The following is a 20,256-nucleotide window of genomic DNA, read 5'->3' on the forward strand; positions in this document are numbered from 1 at the left end:
AAGTGGTGGTGCAGCAGCTCTACTCCTGCTTGCGGGCCCAGGTTCTGTGCTTCTCTCGATGCTCAAGAGAGTTTGACCCATTTCCACTACAAGAGCTGCACAGGTTCTCAATGCTCAAGAGGTTTTTACCGATTTCCACACTGAGTTTCCTCCTGCATCAGGGGCAGCGTGGCCATGGGAGGACGGGAACAGCGACAGGCAACGTGGCGATGCCGCTGCTGAGCAGAGGACAAGCAGGGCCAGGACTGGGGCTTCCTTGTACCTCATGTCCAGGCAGCCAAACACCAAGCTCACAGCTCTGAACCCTTGGTCACCAACAGAGGCAGCGTATGGTGGGCTCGGCCGGCTGCCCACAGCAGTTGTGGATGCAGCATGCATACACAGCCCCAGGCCACCCCAGACTGTGCTGGCACCTTTCATTACAAGCAGGAGTAATGTAGCCAACTCGCTCCCCACAGCCAGGGGAAGGTGCATACCAGTGCCAATGTTTTTATTAAAAGCTGCTTACCAAGTTACTAAAAAGGGGGCCTTGAAAGAGCGAGTTGCAAAGGTTAATTGTGGCAGTAGTGTGCACAAACGGGTGACGGGTGACGGGCCTGCTCAATTGTCTCTGGCACAAAAGCCCAGGCCTTTCCTTTTTATTCCTCTCTGCCTGTTCTGCCTGTGCTAAATCACCTTCCACCATTTCTCTTGTCTGTTCCAGTCCCCTCGTCTGAAAGCACTTTTAATTTTTTTTTTTTTTTAAACTTCTGTTGGCTCCATTTTGACAACATGCTTAGGCAAACTGTCTGACAGCAGTAGTGATGCTGTGAATTAATTGTTGGCCCAGACAACCCTGGCCCTTCTCCTAGTGGGGGGGCCCCCCCCCCCCCCCAATGGCATGGGGTCAGGGCAGAGAGAGCTAGGCTGCCTCCAGCCTCAGCCCCAGCACTTGCTTGCTGTTTAGCAAGGTTAAAAAGGTGTCTGCTGTTAATTTGCTTTCAAATGCTGACATTTGAGCTTTGTTCATTCCCAAATGAATGTGCCCTCACCGTTGCTGCCTGGAGGACAATACAGAAATGTTGGGCAAGGGTACTCAGTAGAGGCACAGTGAGCTGGAGACACGAGGAACCCTGAGATGAGGCCCTGGGAGCCGAGAGCAGTGAGAAGGGCAAATGGTGGGTGTCTCCGGAGGGTCAGGTCCTGAACAGCTAATGAACCCCAACACTGAGGCAGCCAAAATCCCCTGAGTCCATGGTCACTTTGGATAGTGTGAGTCTGGCCTCCAGCATCCCCAGGGTGGAACACGCTGATCCTGGTAAATCCTGGCCTGGTGGCCGACTGCCAGTCCCCCATGCTCTCCATGCCACCATGGGCACATGCCTTGTGCTGAACTTCTGCCCTGTGTGGCTCCCCCAGATTTGGGTTTCCCAGTAGTATGTGACCCTGATCCACAAAGGACTCCCCTTGGCCCCCCCCCCCCCCCAGCCTCCCAAATCCCTTCCCGCCCCCTTCCCCATGGTTTGTGGTGCTGCCCATGCGGCAGATGCTGCTGCAGCAGAGGGGTGAGGGAGGGGGCCTGTCCCCACATGCCTTCCCAGCGCCAGGGGCTCATAGCTCCTCAGTGAGCCCCGGTGTCTGGTGGGGGCCTGGCAGGCATTGCCACAGCCCGGCTTAAGTCTGCTTCTTTTCCCATTCCTGCAGAGAAAAAAGAGAGTGATGAGACATCAGAGGTGCAGGAGGGAGCACTGAGCCCTCTAAGGGCCTCCCTCCCTACTGGGGGGCTTTGGATCACCCCAGCATCTTCACAGGCAAGGTCACTGATGCCCTGGGCATCGTGAAGGTGATGTTGTCACCCCTGCCCATGCAGCCGCATACCTCCTGGGTCTCCCTGCAGGCTGGGCTCATGCCAGCAGCCAGTGCCAACCAAGCAGGACCAGCCTGGCTGCAGGGGACCCTGTCAGCACCCCTTGCTTTTGGAGTAGGGAGCATCCACAATCCCCAAAATTCATGGCCAAGTACAGAGACAGGATGAAAGGCTGAGATTTCCTGGGGGACAGGGGTAGAGAGGGAGAGTGAAGCAGGACCTTGGCTTTCCGCAGCACGTTTCCCTTGTTGGCAGGGAGGATGGAGGGGCTTCTCTTCCTCAGTTCGGCTGCACAGTTGACAGGGACCAAGTGCTCAGCGGGGTTCCCATTTGGCTTGTTTGTAGCTTCCTGTGGAAAAGGGGGAGGAGAAGGAGGATTTCGGGGACCCAGGGAACAGGGAATGCCAGGAAAGCAGAACCTGTCATGAAGTCAAAGCTGATATGGCCAAGCCTAATCAACGCTTTGTTTCCCACCTCTAACCACCAGGGGTGTCCCCTCATCCCCACATGCTGCTTCCAGCACTATCCTAAGCCCCTCTGCTGGATGAAGCCAGAGCTGTGGCAGTGAGGAAGAAGAGGTACACACCCCGTTCTCCACCTTGCAGGTCACAGCCAGCCCCAGGGCCAGCCCTCCTGCCAGCGACTGCTTCAGCCGCTCCTTCACTTCAGTCAGCTGGAGCTCCAGGTCAACGCGGCGCTCCTCCTTCTGCCGGCACTGCTCCTCCAGTACTGCCACCTGCTGCTCCAGGTCCTGCAGCTTCAGCCCTGCTCACACAAGTGTGCACAGCTCAGCACGTTTGCCTGGACAGGCCCGGGGCTGAGGCTGTGGGGACCGCGAAGCCACCCATGCTCCTGAGTAGAACGCTAGATGGGGCTGCTGGCCCAGGAGCACGCTGCAGCCAGCTCTGCTCACTGCAACAAGTGCCACCGCCATGCCACCAGCCTGGTGTCCCCCTATCAGTCCTTCCCACTGTACCTGAGTGCATTAGAGCATTCCTGGTCACAGCACCCAGGTGGCACTGACCCACCTGTGCTGCCCTTCATCGCTTCCCGCAGCTCTCTCTTCTCTTTCCGCAACAACACCAGCTCGCTGCGGATTGCTGCTTTCTCCTTCTCCAGCTTCTCCTTCTCTGTCAGAAACTGCCTGGCATCCTCCTCGGCCCGGTTCTTCCCGTACCTGTACTGGTTGGCATCTGTATGCACAAAGGAGAGCCTGTCAGGATGACTCAGGAACATCCCACCTGAGCCCAGCCCCAGCTGTGTGGACACCTCCCGTGGTCCTGCTGGCCTGGCACAGCTCAACCTGGGACCCCCTGTGGGAACAGCCCCCTCCCAGGGACCGGGGTCTCCCTACAGAGGTTTGCAGCCTGCTGCCCCACTCCAAGGCCCCTCTTGCAGACCCCCACTCACTGGACGCGTGCCTCTTCACTTTGACCTGTGGGTCCACCCGCCGTGACTTCTCACTGCAGGAGGATGCATGGCGCTTCACCTGGGCTCCTGACGGCCGCCCCGGCTCCTCCTGGGCCTGCGGTGTGGATGGGAGAGCATGCCGAAACTCCTGCAGGGCTGCCCCAACCTGCCAAGGCTCTCCAGGGCATCTCCTGTAGCCTGGCCACAGTGGTGGGACACAGTGAGCCCCTGAACCCTGCTCACCTGAACCTTCTCATAGGGAACGTCATCATACACCACGCGAGAGGAGTCCGGCTGGCTGTTCTGGGAGGAGCTGGCCCACCTGCGGGAGCAGGGATGGGTGTTTGCCACCGGATTCCTTTCCAGGTTGTCCCAGGCAGACCCCTGAAGAGCTCTTCGTTCTCATTGCTCTTCCTACCTTGCTCTCCCAGCTCTGGGCAGGGACCCAGCTTTGCTTTTGAGCAACCACCCTGTGCTATGAGAGCACACATATCTCTCATCAGCGTTACTAAAACAACTTCCACTTCCAATCCTGCCCAAAGAAAGCTGCTCTGCCTCAGGATATTCCAGCCCTGGGATGCCACCTCTCCCCCAGCACCTGCCACCTCTCCCCCATCCCCATCCCAGCATTACCCCTGCCCCAGCACAGCCCCTGCAGAGTGGAGCACAGCCTTACAGGTAGGAGTGCCTCACGGCCGTCACAATGTTGACGATGGTCTCCACGTCCACATAGTCGTAGTGCAAGGCCTCTGGCACTGTCTGGGAGCCTGTCTCCACCAAGAGGAGACCCAGCCAGCGGCCCAGGTCTTCTGAGCAGCTCGCCTGTAGGAGAGAGAAAGGCCTGGGGACATGCCCTTGCATCCCTGGGCTTCATTGATGGGCACAGGAGGGGAACCAAGGCACCAGGCACATTTTGGCTTTAATTATCACAGCAGGTGCTCCCCCAGCTAGGCAATCCCCAGGGCACATCCCCATGGGAGGTGATGTGCCCAGCTCACCTCCAGCACGGTCACCTCCTGCCCATTGCGAAGGATGCGGAAAGCGAAGGGGTGCTTGGGGCCCAGCCCCGGCACCACCTCACAGCCCAGGAGGACAATGGCATTCACGTGGGTGCGCAGGTCAGTGCGGTCCTTGTGGAAGTAGAGGGTGTTGGCCTTCAGGCGGCACCAGCGCTCCTTCCAGCACTGGTTGACCAAGACGCTGAGGTAGCCTGGGGAGTGCAGACCCGACAGAAGGGTCTAAGCACCCACGACAGGACCTTGGACACCCACAGCAGGACCTTAGGATCTTATGAGACGGGACTGCCCAGGGATTAGGGCATGTCTCCCTGCTCATGGGCAGACCGGTCCTACTGTGCCTCAATGTCCCCAAGGCATGTCCCAGCTCTCCACAAGCTCAAGGGGAGCTCCCCCCACAGCCCTCACCCCCTGCTTGCCCCCATAAAGCCAGGCTCTCCAGGGGAGGGGGCCAAGGACCCATCTGTGCCCCAGGCGCCCACGAACCACAGCACGGGATGTCCTCCTCAGTGGAGGAGGTCTGCGTGTCCTCAGGGGAAGGCTTCTTCTTGGAGAAGCTGATGATCCTGGTGATCTTCTTCCCCGCTGCCCGGCTCATTGAGCCCTTCAGGTCAGCCAAGCCACTCTTCTTGCCTTTCCCTGGAAGGGGGAGAGCCCCGATATCCATGCACACATCACAGCATCCCCCTCACACCAGGATGGATGCTGCGAGGTGCAGTGCACCCGACAGGAGGACAGCCTGTCCCAGGGGGTAGGGGCCGTACCGTGCTCGCAGAGCTCCCTGCGGGCCATGGGGGAGGAGGTCTCACCCATCACGACGCTGTCCGAGTCGGAGGTGTGCTTCTCCTGTGACAGCCTCTGCAGGGAGGAGCAGGGCAGGTGCCCTTTCAGCAGCGCCACTCTGCTCAGCCCCAAGCAATGACCACGGTCTGACCATGGCCTTTGTCCCTCCAGCACAGGGCTGGGACATCCCCCTGGTGTTGGGGAGCCCCGTGAGCCCCACAGACCTGCTGTGAGGATGGGAAGGGCTCCCTACACAGCACCAGGAGTTCAGTGCTCAGGATATCCTCCTGGTCTCCCTCTCTCCAGGCTTGGTCACCAGCCCCACACAGCGCTTTGGCTGGTCCCTGTCACCCTGACCAGAAAGTGTCACCTTATGCAGGTCCATCTTGCAGGGCATCACTGGTGACACGGGGGCTTCCATCCCGCCCACTCCTGGGCTGCTTGTTTCCTTTATCACCTACAGAGAAAAGGCAAGCTCTCATCTCACTGTCCGAGCCCAGCTGGCCCACAGGGCCGTGGCTCTGCAGCACCCGTCCCTGCTGCCCGCCACGAGGACAGGATAGCGAGCCCTGCTTGGGGCACAAACCCTGCTTGCCTGGGGCCTTGCACCCAGCTCAACCATTGTTAAGGTGGGTGGTCAGAAGATCTGGAAATTTTGGACATGAGGGATTCACGCACCAGGTCACACAACTGTCCTGCTGGCTCTGTGCTCCTCAGGGCCCCCCATGGCACATCTCCCCACGGGAGAGGCATTGCCAGCCCCTTTCCCAGCCATGGGCTCGGCGGCAGAGCCGGTCACTTCCCCGCCTCCCACCCCCAGAACAAAGACAGGAAAGGGCCATGGGGAAGAGGAGGAGAGCAAACATCCCCACCCCGGTGCCCAGCGAGGGGCTCGAGCTATCAGCACAGGAGACGCCCAAGGCTTGGGAAGTGTCTGGCCAGCCATCCCCATGCCCGATAAGAGATGCAGGAAGCCCCCTTTCTCCCCCTTCCCCAGGGCAACCCACTCCCCATCGCAGCCTGAGGAAGGCTGTGGGTGGAGGGGGGTGGCGGCGGTACCTTCAGCCACTCCTCAGCCTGCTCCTTGCTCTGCACGGCCAGCACTAGCGCCTCGGCCCCCGGCAATGAGAAACGCAGCTCGTGCTTCTTGCGCCGCCCGTCCTTGGGGACGTAGATGACATTGCAGGTGCCCAGGGGCACTTCCACGTGTGGCTGCCGGTCCTTGGAGCTTTTGTAGCACTGGGTGAAGAAAAGACAACTGCTCAGGGTTCAGCCTCTCCTGCTGCCATGCCCAGATGGGGCCCTTGCAGACTCCTGAGCCAGTGGCACAGATGGAGGTGGTTCCATCTCTGCAACACAGTCACACAAGGGCTGTGGGATGCCTTCTCCCTTTGCCCCACTAGCCAAGGGGATCCCAAAAGTGAGGAGCACTTCATTTGCTTGCAAGGAAAGTGACAGCAACCCCTGCACACACTGCAGACCAGTCGCAGCCTCAGGGCAGGGTCTTGGTTTGGATATGGCTATTTTTATTTACTCTGTGGCTGACCTCCCTCCAATGCACCCAGGGATCTCTCCCCACCCCTCATGCCCCACAGCTCTGGGCTTACCAGCAGTTTGCCATCCCGTATAATGGTGAGCTGCTTGGCCCACTGCCCAAAGCGCTTCTTGCGCAACAGGAAAGCGCAAATCCTACAGTCCTTCACCAGGTTCATGGAGGCTTCCTCTGACGGCCACTGGTGTGTCAGCTGCTGGCCCTTCCCCTCCTCCTCCTCCTCATCATAGGACTCGTAAGAGCTGCTCATGGCATCTGAGTCGTTGTCTGGAAGGGAGCAGGCATGTCACCCCAAGCAGCTCCCCATCCCGGGGAGCTTTTTTGCAGGCTGAAAGCCATTCCTGGATGTACCTGTTCAAACCTCAGGGGTGGCTTATTTCCTTGCAAGCCTCAAACCTGCAAAGGCTGGATGAAACCATCTACCCTCAATATAGGGTCATGCATTGGCTCTCTGCCCTACAACTCCCTAGTGGGGTATGGAGCAGTGGTTTTATGGATATGCCAAAATACATCATGGGGTCTGAGAGCAGAGGTTTGGGAGGTGGCTGCCTGGCACACTGGAGAGGAGCGAGTCAGGAAGGCCCGGTGCCTCCCCATCCTGCTGGCACCACAGTGCAGGCACAGCCACATCTCACCCCTGGGCACACCAACAGTTCTTCTTGGCTTGGCTCAAGCCCACATCTCGGGGCTGGACTTTGGCAAAGCTCTCTGTCCCCTGCCAGGTGAAGGCACCTGGGTACCTACAGGAGTTCTGCTCCCCGTTCATCATGGTGACAGGGTAGTTGCTGTCTGCGTCCTCGTAGTAGCCATCCTCGATTGAGTTGGGGGGGCTGGAGCTGTCTGCAGAGGAAGCAGAGGGCAGCTGGGGCTGCTGGCTGTGCATGAGCCTGCGTGCAGGGCAGAGTGAAGCACACCTGCCCCAAGCACATGCAGACACCAGTGGTGTCGAAGCATCGCTCCCCTCCATGGCTCCAAGCTCAGCTCATTGCCCCCTTCCCTGCCAAGTTGGAGGAAACAACTCCTTGCACAACCAGTGTGTTGGGATGGGAAGGAAGCGGGAGAGGAGGGTGCAGGCAGTTTCCTTCCCCGGGAGGAGCTGGCATGCTGCTGAGGGCCCCTCTTGGCTGGGCAGGGTGGTGGGGGCAGGTGGGTGCAGACAGGAGCAGGACTCACTGCGGGAGGTGATGTACTCGGGGGCCTTCCCTGGGCCCAGGGGCAGTGCTTCCTCGTAGTAATCCTCGGGCGGGGGGGTGGTGGGCAGTGGTGGAGGAGGGTCTGTAGGAACCTGTGGCAGAAACCCCACCGGCATGAGCGGAGAGGGCCCTGAAGGGCCAGCGGGCACTCTGGTGGCAAGGGACAGGGATGGGTCCCAGCCACAGCCACCTCCCCGTGCTGGATTTCACAGGTGGATACACCAACATACGGTTTTTGCTGGCTGGCTCCTCACAAGCTCTAATCCAACACCATCGCCAGTGTCCCCGTCCTCCTCCTGCATATCCTGGAGGTCCCGCAGGTCACAGTCTGGGTTGCGAGCAAGCGTTGAGGGTGAAGGGAGCAGTCCCCAGGCACAAGGATGCAGCTTTCACCACCGTTCTTGTCCCCTCTGAGTGCCCCCACTGTCGGCTGGGACCCAGCCCAGCACAGCACCTGCCCAGTGAGACCCCGGCATTGCTCCAGGATGGCCACACATACCGAACTCCTCGAAGAGAGACTCCACGAAGCTGGTGCCATTGCTCAAGGAGGCTGTGTTCACATACATGAAGTCCACATCCTTCCCTGGGGGTGAGGGGGAAGCTCTCAGCCCAGAGATGGGCAGGACAGCCAGGTGAGCACTGACACCTCCCCCAAATCACCCACCCGAGGTCCCAAATCACCTCCCGGCCAGGCAGACTGCACCACGCCGTGGGGCAGGAGGAGATGAGGAGCCCCCAGGGACACTGCTGGCCCCCAGGGAGGGCCAGAAGCCCCTGGGTGCCCAGCCCCTCTGCCTTCCTATGGAAATCCCTGTGCTCAGCAGAAACTGGGAGCAGGAGGGCATCTGCGAGGTAAACACTTTCAGCAGAAGCAGGGGGCAGCCAGCAGTGCTGATGCCAGCACCCAGGGGAGAAGCAGGGGAGAACTGGGAACAAGAGAGAGGAGCAAAGTGCCCCGAGGGTGCTGCTGGGCACTGGAAACAGAGGCAGTAGTCTCATGGGCAGGGAAAACTCATCTGTGCCTTCAATAATCTTCTCCTTGCCCTGCTGGGCTGGGCCCATCTGTGGTCCCAGGCTGGGGACGCACTGCCAACAGGGCAGTTACCAGGTCCCTTGGGAGCAGGACACTGACCTGCGGGTGGCTGCAGCTTCTGCAGAATGGTGGAGACAGCCAGCTTCTTCTCCTGCGTGGTGGCACTCAGGTACTCGCGGTCCAGCAGCTTGAGCAGGACGCTGAGCTCAGGCAGAAGCTGGTCCACCACTGGGGGAGGCAGGAAAAAGCCCTTCAGTTGGGGGGGTCGGGGTGTTGTGCTTTGCCTGCAGCCCCCCAGCACATGGGGAAGTGGGGAGCAGGAGGATAGAGACACTTCCCAAGCCAGCCCCGTGGCCTGGCACATTTAAATCCAACTTCCAGCTCAAAACTGGGATAAGCTCAGGAATTTCATCAGCCTGTGCCTTGGGGACATTTCTCCCCTTTTCACAGTCAGGCATGCAATGCATGCTTGGCCAGGGCAATACCAGAGGTGCTAAAATAAATGAGCAAAGAGGATTAAGATGAGGCAGAAAGGGCTGGACCACGTGGAAGACCCCTGCATGGCTGCCAAGCGCACATGTGCTCTTTCTGCACGCACACTCACCCAGGCACCGGCACACAGCCTGCTGAGCCCGCTGATGGAAACAAGAGCTCTGCAGGCTGCTGCCATCAAAGGGCTCAGCATATGTTTCCATGCAGATAAAACTACCCCTGTCCTCCCTGTGGGGTATCGTTGTGCTGTGTTGATGGAGGGAAGGAAGGAAAGGACTCCGAGATTCCACCTCCAGAGCCACCTGGCAGTGCCACTCCAGGACAGAGCCATCCTCCCCAGCCCAGCACCAGCAGCTCCTCTGCCCTGCAGCACCCCACAATGCCACCAGCACCTCCCCAGGCTACATGGGGAGAACCCAGCTAAAGGCAGGAAAAGAGAGCAGGGCTAAATAAAAAAATAAAAAAAAAATACTTAATGCAGTGTTTGGTGCGCTGGCGAGAAGGGAGGGCAGCACCTACAGAATCCAGTGCCTGAGACAGCCCAGCTCTGAGAGGCTGGGTTCAGGGGCTCCAGCAAACCTGCAGCTCGAGGCTATGGAGTGTGGGGAAAAAATAATAATAAAAAAATAATAAATCTGCTGTTTCTTCCAATGCATCTAGATCTTGGAAGTAGCTGAGCATCATCACAGCACAACTGGGGCAGTTGTGCAGCTGGCTGTGGGTCTCCAGGGACAGAGGAAGAGGCCAGAGGTGATTGCAGAGGAGCCTTGGACGTGCTGACCGATGGGGATGCTTGGCAAAGATGAAAGGAGAGCACAGGCTGCAGCAGAGCCGAGCACCAGGGCTGCTGGACACACTGCCTGGGTCATACCAGTCACCTGCTGGGGAGGGGGACACGAGTGGCAGGGAGGCAGCCAGGGTGTTCGGAATAAGAGCTGGCTGCCCCATAGCTGTGGGGCTGCCCAGCAAGCAATGCCGAGCTGGGTGGCAGTGAGGGGACGTTTCCCAGGGCCTGGGCAGGGTGCTGTGGTGCAGCTGATGTTGGATCCTCGTTACTTATGCTCATAATGAGCTTCTGCTGGGCCCTATCCAAACACCACAACCACTCTGCCTGGTACTCAGCAAAATCTGGTTTGACCCAGCATTGTGGCACAGCAGGGACAGTTGCTGTTAAATCCTGACTGCCTTCAACCCACAAGTAAGTCCCCAGCAGGGCTGGTGCAGCTGGCTGGTAGCTTAGTAAGAACAACTGCACTTTCAAAGCTTTTTGGCTGAAGGGGAGCCCTATGTGAGTGGGTTGATGCAGATCAGCACCCAGCCAAGACGAGCCCCCCAGGTGAGAAGACAGTGTGCCTGGCCCCAGAGCACTGCCTCCCTGGGATGAGGCAGGATGTGGCTCACAAGCCTCTTCCTGCTGACAGGCTTCTATCTCCGCAGACCTTCTGCTTCCTCCTCCCTGCCCAGCGCCAAGCTAAACACCGGCATCAGTCCATCGGCACAGCCAGCTTTGCCAGCACCAGACTCCTGTGGGCAGACCCAAGGGGCAGGCAGCTCCCAGGAGGGGAGCTGGCAGCATCCCACAGCCCATGGGGATGAAGAGGGCACACACAGTGGAACTGGGGCTCCTGCTCAAGTTGTGGAGTTGGAAACAGCAGACCTGAGACCCAGGTCCTGCTGTTGCTCTGCATGCTGCCCCCTCCAGTGCACACCTCCGGGGAGGACCTCCCACCACAGCCCCCAGCCCCGTGGCAGGGATTTGCACCAGCTGAGTGCTGAACACGGTCCTATTAATAACCCTGAAGCTGGTGGCATTCACTGCCAGAGGAGCAAGGGGACCCCCGTGCACACACGCAGTGAGAATGGCTGCTAAGCAAGGCTTGCTGTCTGGCATTGCAGCCTGCTGAGCTCACCCGCGGGTGCATGAAGCCGAGCCGGGCCAGCACTGAAGGCTCCTTTGTTCCCCCCAGCTGAGCCGTCCCCTACGTCTCCCTTGTCAAACATGTCCCCAGAGCCGGGGGGGGAGGGGCGAGCTGCTCAAAGGGGCCTGTGATCTGCAGCGGGTGCGCAGAGCCGAGCCTGTGCCTGGGGGAGCAGAGGAAGGGAAGGAATTAATTTCCTGCGCTCGTTAGGCTCCCAGCCCAGCTAAGGTTAACAGGGGCTGCAGGAAGCCAGGAGAGATTGCCCATGGGCTGTGGATGGCATGGATGGCCGCCTTAGCAGGGCCAGGGGCTCAGGTGCCAGGGGGGTGGGCACGTGTTTTGTGCCAGGGCACAACTGGGGATGCAGAGCCTGGGATGAAGGTGGCGGCAGGATGTCACAGGGCACTGCAGGACAGCAGGATATCACAGGGTCCTGTGGGACAAGGTGGTGCAGCACTGGAGCACTGAGCAGGTGAAGGGGCCGCAGGGACCCCAGGTTCCTGCCATGCCATGGCCTCACTCACAGGGCACCTTCAGCACTGACAATCGGGTTCCACCTGTCAGGAGCCTCAGGTGTTTCTCCCACACCCTGAATCCCGTGGGAGGGCCCCGCTTTGCCAGGCACAGGGTTTGGACACAGATATCCCAGCGGAGGGAGCAGCACCAGCCCTGGGATGGACACGCACCCTGCTCCCGACTTCTAGCCCATCCAAGCACCGCAGCAGTGATGGGAAGGGGGCAGAGGTCCCTGAGCCTCTCCCAGGAAGGCCAGAAGCTGTGGCAACAGATGGCTTTAGCGTGAGCCAAGCTAGGCTGGATGGGCTGGGGGAGACCCAGGGCAGCACCCCTGGGATGGAGAGAGCTGTGGAACGGCCTCAGGCTGTTGCTGCTGCTAGGACAGGGAGGCAGCACTTCCTCCGCCGACAAAACATGCCCCAGGGGCAGCACCAAGTGGGATGCTGGCAGAGGAGCTGCATCCCCTCCCCGCAGCAGCAACCCACCACTTCTCCCCACCTTGTGCCCAGGCCAACTCTAATTTTAGACCCTGGGAGTGCATCCCCCTTGGGGAGCAAGGCATCCTGGGTGGAGATAAGGGTTTGGGAGCAGCTGCAGAGCCCACCTCCCCCTCCCCAGCCTCTGCTTGGTCATGGGAGCAGGCAGCAGATCTTGCTCCAGCAACCTGCAGGAGGAGGAGGAAGATGCTCCAGCCAAGCTGATGCATTAGTTTCCAGCTTTTTGAAGGCACAGACAGAGGACAACACAGGTGGGGGGTCGCAAAGCAAAGCTGCTTGGCACTCACAGCCCAGCAGAGAGCCCCGGGGGGGAGGTGCAGTTTCCCAGCCAGCAGCATGGTGACATTACTGCAGTGGACTCCACAGCCACAGCTCTGCCGTCCCCCCCAAGCCCCAGCCACTCTTCCTCCTGCACCAGGTGGAGGCTGGGGGGCAAGGGGGCTAGGGGAAATCGGATGCTGGGAGCGACTGCCATTGTTTGTAGCTAAAATAAAAGCCAAGCAAACATAAATCCTTCCTGTTGGCGCAGGCAGGGCTGCAGGATGCTGTGCCTGCAGAGGAGCACTGTTTAGAGCTGCCCCTGGCAGTAAACAAACAGTTATAGCCCTGGTTATAGATGTCATAAAGTGTGGGTAAAAAATAAAAAAATAAAAAGTGTGGGTAAAAAAAATAGGACAGGGAAGGGGGCACAGGCAGGGATCCTGCAGGGAGGCCAGACCCTCCGCTCGCACCTCCCCAGCCCGATGTCAAGGGGCTGCTCCCATTCACCCGGAGCTCCTTTGCCACAGACAGAAAGAAGGCAGGCATGGGGCTGGTGACAAAGCATCATGGCAGGCAGGCTCCCAGCGTTGTCCCTTCGTGTCCTCGCTGCCTGATGGCCCCACAGATCCTCGCCCAGTGGCATGGGGCACATGGGATCAGCTGGGTTGTGCTGGCGGGTGAGGAAATCAGGCAGGAAAGTACTCCTCCTGCCCAGCAGCTTGGCATGCTCCCGCATGGAGGGGTTGAGAGAAATGCCAGCCATTAATTGTCACATTTAAGCTCTGGAAACATCCCATAACAGTGGAAGATTTGCTAAGGGGCCACTTCATGCCGTGAATCATTTTTTCCCTGGAAACAAGGGCCCCTTGAGCAGGACGGATGCGGGGAGTGCCTCAGCCTCCACTTCCAACTCCAGCAGCAGAAGCCTGAGTGCTTTGGGCTGGCTCCTGCATGGATGGAGCCCGTACTCATCTCTCCAACCACCACCAGCAGAGATTTATGCCCTCACCAAGCACCCCAGGCAGGCATCCCCTCTCCTCCAGCCATTCATTCCCAGCTCAGGTGCCGCAGCATCCTCAGCCTGCTCCTTGTGCCCTGGGGGGGGAGCCCATCCCCCCCAGGAGACCCCCAGCACCCCATGAAGCAAGGCTGCATCAGGCAGGGCTGGGCACACCTCCTGGGGAGTGCATCACCTTGACCTTGCAGTAATTAAGAACCTTAGCCGATAACCTCGGAAAATCAGCCCTGGGAGGTTAAGGTAAAGCCTGCTTGCTCAAGGGGACAGTGAGTCCCCCCCACTGGAGCCACCCCTGGCTGCTCATCTTACAGCGGGGAGATTGTGGGTTTCACAGGGCCCCATGGCTTCTTTCCCTCTGCAGCACTGGGAGAAGGGCAGAGATCAACCAGGGGGATGAAAGAGCCAGAAGGTTTGCCAGCTGTGTTTGCTGAGCCACTGTTATCCTTGTGTCTCCTCAACACGCACCCCAACATGGCCAGCAGCTCAGGACTGTCCTGGCCACCTCCCTGTCTGCTGCTTTCAGCACTTGTCCTGTGCCTGGCACAGCTATGTGCCAGCAGCAGCTCTCCCCTGGTATAAATAGCTCTGCTGAAAGCCTTATCTGGCAGCCTTGCTCTCGGCGACCCTGGAGGAGAGCAGCTGAGCAGTGAGCCCAGCCCAGGGCAGAGTGGTGCTCCCAGCCACGCATCCCCCAGCCCTGTGAGCACCTCATTCAGCATCACCTCGTTCAGGATGGGTGCTGCTAGGCAGCCCTCACCAGTGTGCATCCTTCCTGCAGTACCTTTCACAACGCCAGTTAAGCCTCCAGGTGCCCTGAACAAGACTACCCTTCCCACCACATTGACCCTAAGAGCAGCTCCTGCCACAGCAGAGTGGCTTCACAAGCCCGAGCTCTGCAGGTAATAATTAACAGGCTGATTAAATCACCCCAAACATCTGTGACCAACACAGATAATGACTCTTCAGTGTCCCATGCTGCAGCAGGGCTCCTTGGCTGGGGGCTGCCCCCTCTCTGCTGACATTGCTCCCTCTCCTAGAGAGGATTGCCATGGTTTGTTTTAGCTCACCAAAAGCAAACTTTCGTCCTCCCAAATGAAGAGGCTGCAACTGTCCCCACCCCAGAGGAGAAGGGCGTGGTTTCTATATGGCCCTCTTACAGCTGAGTGTAGCAGGAAGCCAAGCAAATAAAGGCACACAGGCACAGCTGCTCTGGGTGGGGTATTCCTGAGCCAGGCTGGGGAAGGACCTCTGAGCCTGGGGGATCCCCAAACCAGGTACAAGTTGTTCCCAGCCACAGCTCAAAACAAGCTACACAATCAGCTCTGCAAGCATACAAGGCTCACTTGTTCCAGGCTACATAGCAAAACTGGGTGCAAGGCAAAGTGGCCGTGCTGCAGGATGCTCTGCAGGGCCAGCGGCTGAGGATGATAAGGGCTGCTGGCTGAGAATGTGTTTAAATGATGAAGGGAAATGAGAGGTTTGAGATGCCCTTTTAAAGGAATAGTCAGGCAGGGGCAAGACCTGCTGAGTAATGTATAAAAACAAGCTTCTGAGAGAGAAGAAATGTTAGGATTAGCCAGGACCGAGAATAAACTATGCTTTTTCCAACCAAAATTTTGGCGGCAGCCTCTTCAAAATAAGCCCTGCAGCCAGCAGGGAGCAGCAGGTTGATGCCATCTTCCCCCCCCCCCCAACACCAGGAGAGGCCCCAGGAGAGGGATGGGGTGGGCTCATTCTGTCTCCAGAACGGACATCCCGGCCCTGTTGATGGGGCTGGGAAGCTCTCTGCATCCCAAAAGGCTGTACTCTGCATCCTGTGCATCACCCTTCCCAAAAACCATGATCCAAAAGATGTCAGGTGGGGCAGAGGTGCCTTTATAAGAAGAGAGGGAGGGATGTCATGCCTGGCCTGAGGAGGCAGAGGAGGACACAGCAACAAGACAGGATGGAGCAGGGGACAGCCACCAGCCAGCTCCCCTTTTCCAAATGCTTTCAGCTGTGTTGCACAACACAGGCACCTCTTTTCAGACGGGCTGGGAGGAGAAAAACACCAACAGGGGTAGAAAACACCTATGGGGGAAATATCCCTGTGGAGTCAGCACCCAGGACACCCCAGAGCCAGCCATGCCCAGAACCCCAGGGTGGGACAGAGTCCTGCTCAGCAGCCACCTCTCCCCATCCCCGTTGGGAGGGCCACCGAGGAGAAGCAGAGGGGAAAAAGGGGCACAGCAGAGGGTCTCCGTGCTCAGGGGCCAGGGCTGTGCTGCCAGAGGATCCTCAGAGGGCAGGATAAGCGTGTTTGCTCAGCTGAGAACAGCCCTTCCGTTTCCTCCCATTGGCGAGCTCCCGGAGCATCAGGTGCAGCAGCAAGGCCACCAGCCCGCGGCATTTCCAACCGCCTTAACCCCTTCGGGGCAGGGGCATGGAGCCACAACAGCCGGTCTGGCACTGTGGGAAAGCTGGCAAGCACAGGCACAGGGGAAGATGTGATGGCTCTGTTATTGCTGATGGCTCTGGCAGTGCCTGGACTGGTTTACTGTACCTGTTTTTTAACTCTGGCACAAAAAAGCCAGCTATCAGACCTGTTCCTGCACATCTATTCCTGGCTCTGCCCTTTATGACCTGTTTCCCAAAGCATAAGGTGACACTAGGGTCGTGCAAAATGGGAGACAGAACCCACCAGACAGGGAGCCAGAAAGGGGAGGTTTGCCCATCATCACGCCTGATGGGTTTAAATTAAAACAAAGAAAAAACCCACCCCCCCCCCCCCCCCCAAAAAAAAAAAAAAAAAAAAAAAGAAAGCCAAAGCCATTCCTGAAGCAGCTCCCCCAGGTGTTCTCCTGCTAATTGCCAGCGATCAGAGCATGTCAGCGTGGCCCAGCCCTCCCTCCTATCGCTCCCAGGATCACAGGCACACGAAACCCACTTTAAAAAAAAAAAAAAAAAAAGGATTTTGAGAATGGAAACTCCTCCCTGCAAAGGTCTGTTATCATTCCAAGCTGTTACGAAATGTCAGTGTTTTCCACCGCCTGGCAAATAGCCCTTCTTTGATGAGCCAGGAGGCTTTATCGAATCCAAAAATCGAAGGGGCTGCGGGACTGACCGCCTCGGGGGAAACCTACAAATAACTTATTTTCCTCCTGCCCCACCGTGGAGGCTGCAGATCATGTGTGGTGTCTGCGGGGTGATTTGAGCTCCCTGAATGGCATGACTTTCAGTGCTTTTGTCGGCCGTGGTGGGTGGCAGGGCTCAGCACCATTCATCCCGTGTGCCCAGGCAGGGGGTGCCAGCCCCAGGGCTGGTTGTGCCTGACAGGGACAATGTGGAGATCCTGGGGAATCTTCCAACCAAGCTGCCCTGGAAGGGGGCATTTAAAGGATAGTATGTAGGACTGACGGTTTTGATGTTAATTTTAATGGAAAAACAGGTTATTTCTGTGTAGGAGGTACCTGTTCCTCAGGGGACCTTCAGCAGGACTGGATGGGATGGCAACTGGTGCAAGAAATAGTTAAGGGGATGGGACGTGAGGCTGGGATGTCAGGCACCACTTCAAGCCTTGGCTCTGCATGTCCTTATCTCGGGTCCCTGTGAGTTACTTGGCTACTGGACAAGAGGCAGATCTCAGGCCAAGCCCAGTTTTCACCCACTGACCTCCTCTAAAAGGCCTCCCAGCTGCTCAGGAGGAGAGAGCTTCTTCAGACCCTTACAGCACAGTTCTATTTCCCTGGGCTGGGACATAGGACCTCAGCGTGGGGGCACGTCGGCCTCTCAGCTCAGCACATTTCCACCGGAAAACTGCATTTCCAGGTCGAGAGGAGACGCTGGGAAGAAGCAGGTTTCCCAGACAGCCCGCTGAGATACCAGAGTCCCCAGGGTTGCTTGCTGCAGGATGCTAACCTCGTGCGGCATGAGCCAGGCAAACAACACCCTGCCTGCCTGCTACACTTGGTGCCAGCACCCTGGGGCCACCTGCCCACCTGGGGGACCAGGGCAGCCCGAGGAGGGCTCAGCTCCTTCACACACACTATAAACAGGCTGCCAGCAGTGCCTCTGGAGCCGAGCAGCTCAGCTCCCAGCGGAAGGAATGGCTGCAATGCAGGGGGGAGCTCCGCACTTGCCCAGCACTAACAGCTGGCTCCAGCTCACTGCTCGCCCCCTTCCTTGCAGCGGGAGGGATTCCTGCAGCCCAGTTTCAGGCGGCAGGTCAAGAATGATCCCGGCGCCCTCCTGCCAAGCCCGATGCCTCCCCATTCCTGTGGGTGAGCTGGAGCCAAGTTTATCCCTTACACATCTCTGCTGGCTTTGCTGGATTTAGACCGCAGATAAATTTGGTGCAGGACCTAAATTCCCCTGACACTAAAGGTCAGGGAAGTGCCACTAACAAGAAAAAGTGAGCACAGCCCTGCTAGAGCAAAGCCTCACGGCACCGAGCATCTCCCCAGATGCAGGCACATATGCATTTCTCCACCACCACAGCCTGGAGTGACTGCCAACAGCCTCCAGCACTGATGTCGAGCTGAGCACAGCACCACTCACTGCACAGCCTGCAGGCAAGGCTCAGCTGGAGAGCAGAAAGCAGGAACAGAGCTGGAGGATCACAGAGCAAGAGCAAGTCAGGGCACATGTGGGGCTGAACAAGGCTCCAGGTAAACAAAGGGGCTGCCAGAGAGAGAAGAGATGTTGGACCTGGGCACAGGGTTCCTGCCCACTTCCAGACCAACCCCCCTGCCCACCGAGCCCCCCCACCCTCCCTGCAAAGCCAGCACCCAAGAGAGATCCAGTGGCTCTGGGTGCTGCACAGCGGGGCTGGAGGAGGTTTACGTTAGCAAAGAGCGATCCGGGTGCCAACAGCAATTCATTACAAGCTCTCCAAGCAAAGCAGGCAGGACCTCCACCACTACCATAGAAGGCACCTACGGGGGGATAAGAAGCAGGGGAAGCCCATGGGGAGTGGGGCACGGTGGGCTGCAGGCAGCCCTGCAGGGCTCAGGCACTGGGGCTCCTCCGTGCCAGCCCTGTGCCATGCCCGTGCCCACCTCCCCCCAGCCCCAGGAGGGGCTCAGCAGTGTGCTAGCACCCCTGGCCCTCCCCACAGAGGGGTCCCACAGCCCTGGGAGCCCATGGGAACATCCCACATCAGGTGGGGGTGGTTGCCCAGCAGCTCACACAGCAAAAGATGGGGGGCAGATGAGGCTCTGCTCTCCCCTTTGCCCACCAGTGAGGTCCCCTGGGACCCTTGAGGATGGTGCTGGCCCCATGTGTCACTTGGGAGCACAGCCCGGGCGCGCCCCCCCCGCAGCAACAGCCTCCTTCAGAGCCAACATCCTGGGACTGGTGTGCAGGGTGAGCTGCAGCTGTGGGGGAAGGTTGTCCCTGCCCCTGTCCCCGTCCCCTCCTGGGCTGCTGGGCCCCCTGACACCGCTCTCCAAGCACCACCACCATGAGCTGCATCCCGAGAGCTGAACTCCTCAAACCGCGATTCCACTGCGGAAACGCCACCCAATCCTTTTACATTGGGAAGGGGAACTCTTAACCCTCGGGTCCTGCTGGTGCATTCGTCAGCAGCAGCAGCAACACCCCCTTGCCCCCCAGCCTCCCCCTGCTCCCCCTGGGACCCGCCGACCCCAGCTGAAAGCCGGCACCTTTCCTACATGAGCCTGATGCCACCAGCTCGTGTGGAAGGGTATGGTGGGGATCAGGCCCTCCCAGACCACTGGCACTTTCCCCGTCTGGGAAAACTCTCAGGGTCCCAGCAGCTCTGTATGGAACCGGTCACCCTGCTTGCTGGGACAACCAATTCCCCCACAGAGCTCCCCAGGCACTCACACCCCATGGACTCCCAAGCCAGGCTGTGACTTTTCACCCTCCCGACCCACAGAGGGGCCACATCGCCAGCACCAGCACCAACCCCAGCCCCAGCCCCAGTCCCAGCCCGCACCCCACACCAGGACACCCCAGGGTCTCGCAGGAACGCACACGGGGCAGGAGACGAGGTTCTAATTTCCCAATCTCTCCCGCACCGACCCCACGCCCCCCGTTCCGCGGGGGGTCCCGCGGCCCCTTACCGCTCTGCCGGTCCATGGTGCGGTGCCGAGGGCAGCAGCGGCCGCCCCGGCAGCTGGGGGATGCCGAGTGGCACCGGCGGCGGGGCGGCCAATCGCCAAGCCCGCCCCTCCCTCGGCGAGGGGCAGCCCTGAGCACCGGCACGGCAAGGCACGGCCCGGCACGGCTCCGCCCCGGGCCGCCCCCGCCGCTTTCGTGGGTCCCCCCCACCCCGGGGACAGCGCCCGGCGGCCGCGGGGCTCCGGGGTTGGAGGTGCGCGGTGGGTGTCCCCCCCTCCCCCCAGGAACGGGGCTGGGGGCTATCGGGGCTCGGTCCCGGATCCTTTCCCGGCCCGGGGGGTGGGGGGGGGCTGCGGGGACCTCCCCCTTGTGGCACCGCCTGGAGCGCGTCCCCCCGGCATGTCCCGCCCGGAGCGCGTTAGGTTTGGAAACTGCAGTTTGGGTAAAGAACTAGGGGCTGTGCCCCCGCCCAGAGAGCACCCAGGGGGCAAGCATTCACCACCACCCCCCTCCACACCCCCCGTGGCCCATTGCATTGCCCCTGCTCCTGCATCGCCCCCAAACCTTCCATATCCATTCCTCCTGGTGCCCCTCCTTGGCGCGGCCACTGTTCCCCCTAGCAGGGACACTGGGGGACACCCGGACCTGAGAGGCTGG

The 20,256-nt window shown here is 59.4% G+C and overlaps 1 protein-coding gene across 5 annotated transcripts; it reads right to left on the reverse strand.

Annotated features, from left to right (window-relative positions):
- Window positions 1-447: 447 nt before the first annotated feature.
- Window positions 448-19,730, reverse strand: LOC118157892 (actin filament-associated protein 1-like 1). 5 transcript variants are annotated; one of them, XM_035312412.1, is made up of 19 exons: window positions 19,602-19,730; window positions 8,933-9,061; window positions 8,300-8,383; window positions 8,031-8,128; window positions 7,781-7,892; window positions 7,352-7,447; window positions 6,663-6,874; window positions 6,115-6,294; window positions 5,426-5,512; window positions 5,037-5,130; window positions 4,759-4,911; window positions 4,255-4,466; window positions 3,933-4,078; window positions 3,500-3,578; window positions 3,257-3,371; window positions 2,875-3,039; window positions 2,445-2,611; window positions 2,067-2,195; window positions 448-1,677 (listed from the first exon to the last, which is right to left on the reverse strand). In XM_035312412.1, the coding sequence occupies exons 1-19, from the start codon at window positions 19,615-19,617 to the stop codon at window positions 1,654-1,656; spliced, it is 2,298 nt and encodes a 765-aa protein (XP_035168303.1). In that variant the 5' UTR covers window positions 19,618-19,730; the 3' UTR covers window positions 448-1,653. The 5 variants fall into 5 exon arrangements, 4 of the variants coding, with proteins under 4 accessions (XP_035168303.1, XP_035168302.1, XP_035168305.1 ...); XM_035312411.1 differs by having other exon boundaries at window positions 2,433-2,611; XR_004746739.1 differs by lacking the exon at window positions 2,445-2,611.
- Between the last annotated feature and the right edge of the window lie 526 nt (window positions 19,731-20,256).

This window comes from Oxyura jamaicensis, assembly GCF_011077185.1.
Source record: "Oxyura jamaicensis isolate SHBP4307 breed ruddy duck chromosome 13 unlocalized genomic scaffold, BPBGC_Ojam_1.0 oxy13_random_OJ106581, whole genome shotgun sequence".
Lineage (NCBI taxonomy): Eukaryota > Metazoa > Chordata > Aves > Anseriformes > Anatidae > Oxyura > Oxyura jamaicensis.